Source organism: Amphimedon queenslandica, unplaced genomic scaffold (genome assembly GCF_000090795.2).
Source record: "Amphimedon queenslandica unplaced genomic scaffold, v1.1 AMPQUscaffold_12221, whole genome shotgun sequence".
NCBI classification, from domain to species: domain Eukaryota; kingdom Metazoa; phylum Porifera; class Demospongiae; order Haplosclerida; family Niphatidae; genus Amphimedon; species Amphimedon queenslandica.
The window spans coordinates 264-3,930 of NW_003547540.1; the positions used below are offsets into that span (position 1 = coordinate 264).

Consider the following 3,667-nt stretch of genomic DNA (forward strand, 5'->3'; position numbering starts at 1 on the left):
AGCAGTATGCGAGTACAGTAAGTCGAGTTATCAGCAAAAACAAGTTTCATAGTTACTTTATTGCATCTATAACCTTGCCTGGCTGTTGGAGAAGCCTTTGGACAGAATTTCTGTCTTATTTTGCTGCTAGAAAACTCACGACTTTTCCCCATGTGTTGGTCGCCATTTTATTTCATTGTGGCCACTCCCACCTTTAATGAAATATTGAAAACTGAATTTATATACCCTTTTCAATGCATAGCATCTACCGTATTACGCATAAATAGGGGTGACGTACATGAACAGATAGACAGACAAACATACTCGTCTCGTTTATGTGGGGCGAGCTCAGGCTCGCCCCAATAATAATATTTACTGTATATATACTGGAAGTAGTTTGTTTTACTAATTTTGTCATTTAGGACAGTTTTAATTTTTACAATGAAAGCAGATTATTTATAATAAATTAAAATCGCCCCCTTAACACAACAAAGCATAAATATAAATACTATTCTATACCTTCCTGGTAATACTCTTAGTGCTCTCTCATATATTAGGTTGACTGCTGATGAGTGGGCGTGGTCACTCTTAATCTGTTTGTGTTCAATGTACTTTATCCAGCACTTTACACTGTAAGGATGACGTAGTATTTCTTCTTCAAAAGGAATGTAAGCATCTTCCTATTGTTATTGTTAATAAGGATCAGTTCTTGTTAGCTTACAAAGGATATGTCTTTTTTTTCTCTGGTTGACTTTTCTGATCCACTTTCCTCCATGTTTTATCCGTAATCTGACTCAGTAAACTCAGCTCTTTCCGTATATGTAGGCTAAATTTTTGTACGCATGCGCAGCTCAATGAGTTCAGAATTTTCACTTTTCAGATCAGTCGTGACGCCAACGGTACCGGAAGTCATAAGAGCCTGTATAATTTCATTGTAATACACTTGACAGTATGAATAATTAATGAGTTGCTACTTTATTTTATATTTATTTTTCATTTAATAGTTTTACTATGAAATTTGCATACAATACACAGAACATACATATTTATCACCATAAAAAACATCAACCAGTTTAAATAAACTATAACAGAACTGCAAGCAACTGATGTCCTTGACTTTACCGGATGCGTACAGTGTTCTAGACAACTCCAGCTTCTTGTCCATTTGCTTACAACAAGATAGTAGCTAGAAGAATATACTCCAGAAGTTTAAAGTTGTTCCAGCAAGAAATAAGGATGCTGTGGTCTCTGAAAGTCAATGGCACATAATATGACTATAATGACAAGTATAAAATCTAGCTCTAAAAGGATTTCAAACAATTCTATTGAGGTAAAATGACTTGATTAATGATCCTGAGTGTGGAATCTGTAGAAAAAAGGAACAGAACAGTCAAAATATGGCATGAAAGAATGGACCATGCAGGCTGAATCTACATTATGGATGCAACTGTCGTTCTAGACAACAGTATCAAAACGAAACTTTGCATACACAAAGATCTACTAATAGGCCAGTTGCATACCTAATTCTGAGCTGTTCTGGCCAGTCCCAGTACTATTATATACCTAGATAGTGTACACCATTTTCCAAACAGCGACCGGCAATAACAAGCAAAATGTACTTACATTTCAGACTGAAAACTAACCAATTGATTCTATACCTTTTTGCTTCAAGTTTGAGTCTGCTTCTTAGAGCTATAGACTACCCACCATCTTGTAAACTGCACAAAACTAAACACAGCTTTAGCCATCACTTGGCAGCCATTATGACGTCACTTGGAAAATAAAATTCACGTGAGCTTACCGTTGGCGTCGCGACTGAGATGTTTCATTCACATCATGAAAAATTTTAATTTTAAGTCAAAACAAAGCAGCAGTAAATATATGTGAAACTACAAAAAATCAGTACTAAGTCTAATGCTACAAAATATGAAAAATAATCTAATACTACAAAAAACTAATGCTACAAAAAACTAATACTACAAAAATGCTAATCTAAAAATAATAATAGCAGCAAAATTATGGCCTACACTACTTTGCTTTAATGTTAATAGCAATGTCATTTGCTCCAATTTTTTCTAGTGCTGTAGCTAATGACGACCAACTGGGACCTCCTTTCTCTCTCACTTTATCTTTTCCTTTTAACCAGGCAGCCATGCACTCCATCAGACAATCTTTAACATTTCCATGATCTGCTTTAATGGCATCCAGTGTAGTGTGGTACAGTCCTAAGTGGACACCCAATGTTTTCCACTTGGTGTAATCAACTGACTCTAACCCTTCAATGACATCATCAAGATCACTAATGTCTATGAGATTGTAATAATGATATTGTCATGTACTGACACTTATATTGTATATAATTTAATAGTAGTATGATTAGGGCAAAATGGAAACTTTTAAAATTAATTTAACTACATGCATGTGCCCATGATGCATGGGAGCTCTCTACACCTTTAGCATGCATGAAGCCCTTATGCCTGTACTCAGGCCAAGAAATATATAGTAACAATAAATGGCAGTCGAATTTCAGTACATGCAAATTTAATTTTAATTTAAATATAAACACAGTGTAAATTTAATTTAATTTTAATTTTAGTAAATTAGGTAATTTTGTGGGAGGTAAATATACTGTATAGCGCTTTATTTTGGCAATTTTGCTGTAAAAATTAATTGGCAGTTTTTAATTTGGCGATTTTTGTGTACACATGCATTGCTGAGCATGCGCATTAATGATTGGCAGTTTTAATATTGGCGATTCCACTTGCAAACCGCCAATCGCCAAAATCCACTAACTTTTCCCACTATACGGTATGTTAATTATTTTTTGGGGTGATGTGCAAAATTTTAACCCAACTCTAGAAAATTATCAAACTCATGTAATTAAGGATATTACCTAGCAGTTTTGCATGAGACTCATCAGAGCTAGTAAGGGCTTCCTCTTTCGTTCTCCTCTCAGACTATAACAATAACAACAAAATAACAAATGAAAACACTGCAATGATAATAAAACATAAAGTATAAAAAATAAGAAGATAAATTAAAATTATTTTTTACCTGACTTGTGTCTTTAAACCAAACCTTCTCCTGTTTAGTAAGAGCACGGTAGTCATTCGTATTTTTGTCACAAAACACTTGAGAATCCTGAGTTGAATTTGCTGGTGGAAGTGTTAGGTAATCAGGTGACTCGGTCAAAGGACAGCTAGTGCAGACGTACTTAAACTTGTGTGTGAATATATATCGGGTGGGCTTGTTCTCATCAGTCCATCCACTGGCACACTTCTTTAAAATTTCTTCAACTTCTTTTGCTGCATCTTCTAAAAGAACTCGAATAGCTTGACAAATTTTTGTAAAGAAAACTACTTCTTGATCAAGATGACGATGATGTTGTACTACATTGATCTGAATGACATCAGTACAATCAGTGACTATTACATGCTCAATAGTGGTGCTGTTGGGATCCTGATAACGGAATGTGATGCGGTTTCTGTAGACACCTTTCTCAAAACAAAGCTCCATTCCTTTGGCATTGGCAAGTACAACCACAAAGCGAGTGAAGAAACCAGGAGGTACATATCCACTATTGAAAGCAATATGAAGTGGTGCTGCTTGAATGGCATCTGATGATAATGTCATTAAGCTCCTTTTAACTTGCATTGACTTGAGAACAAGAGGCATGAAATATTGCTTG

General features: G+C 35.1%; 1 protein-coding gene and 2 long non-coding RNA genes across 3 annotated transcripts; all 3 read right to left on the reverse strand.

The window, feature by feature from the left end:
• Window positions 1-363: 363 nt before the first annotated feature.
• Window positions 364-782, reverse strand: LOC109588232 (uncharacterized). The gene is made up of 2 exons (XR_002188033.1): window positions 701-782; window positions 364-659 (listed from the first exon to the last, which is right to left on the reverse strand). It is a non-coding gene; the product is annotated as an uncharacterized LOC109588232 (long non-coding RNA).
• A 168-nt stretch (window positions 783-950) lies between these two features.
• On the reverse strand, window positions 951-1,575 carry LOC109588236 (uncharacterized). Its single transcript, XR_002188036.1, has 2 exons — window positions 1,500-1,575; window positions 951-1,345 (listed from the first exon to the last, which is right to left on the reverse strand). It is a non-coding gene; the product is annotated as an uncharacterized LOC109588236 (long non-coding RNA).
• A 238-nt stretch (window positions 1,576-1,813) lies between these two features.
• Window positions 1,814-3,661, reverse strand: LOC109588235 (uncharacterized). Its single transcript, XM_020004413.1, has 3 exons — window positions 3,034-3,661; window positions 2,873-2,936; window positions 1,814-2,285 (listed from the first exon to the last, which is right to left on the reverse strand). The coding sequence occupies exons 1-3, from the start codon at window positions 3,652-3,654 to the stop codon at window positions 2,008-2,010; spliced, it is 963 nt and encodes a 320-aa protein (XP_019859972.1). The 5' UTR covers window positions 3,655-3,661; the 3' UTR covers window positions 1,814-2,007.
• Window positions 3,662-3,667: the final 6 nt, after the last annotated feature.

What these genes read in the sequence shown, in the direction of transcription:
- LOC109588235 (XM_020004413.1), bottom strand. Translation starts at nt 3,654, where the DNA reads ATGCCTCTTGTTCTCAAGTCAATGCAAGTTAAAAGGAGCTTAATGACA. An exon ending in GGTTTAAAGACACAAGTCAG is followed by an intron (nt 2,937 to 3,033) that starts GTAAAAAATAAT and finishes TTATTGTTATAG; the next exon opens with TCTGAGAGGAGAACGAAAGA. An exon ending in GTCTCATGCAAAACTGCTAG is followed by an intron (nt 2,286 to 2,872) that starts GTAATATCCTTA and finishes ACAATCTCATAG; the next exon opens with ACATTAGTGATCTTGATGAT.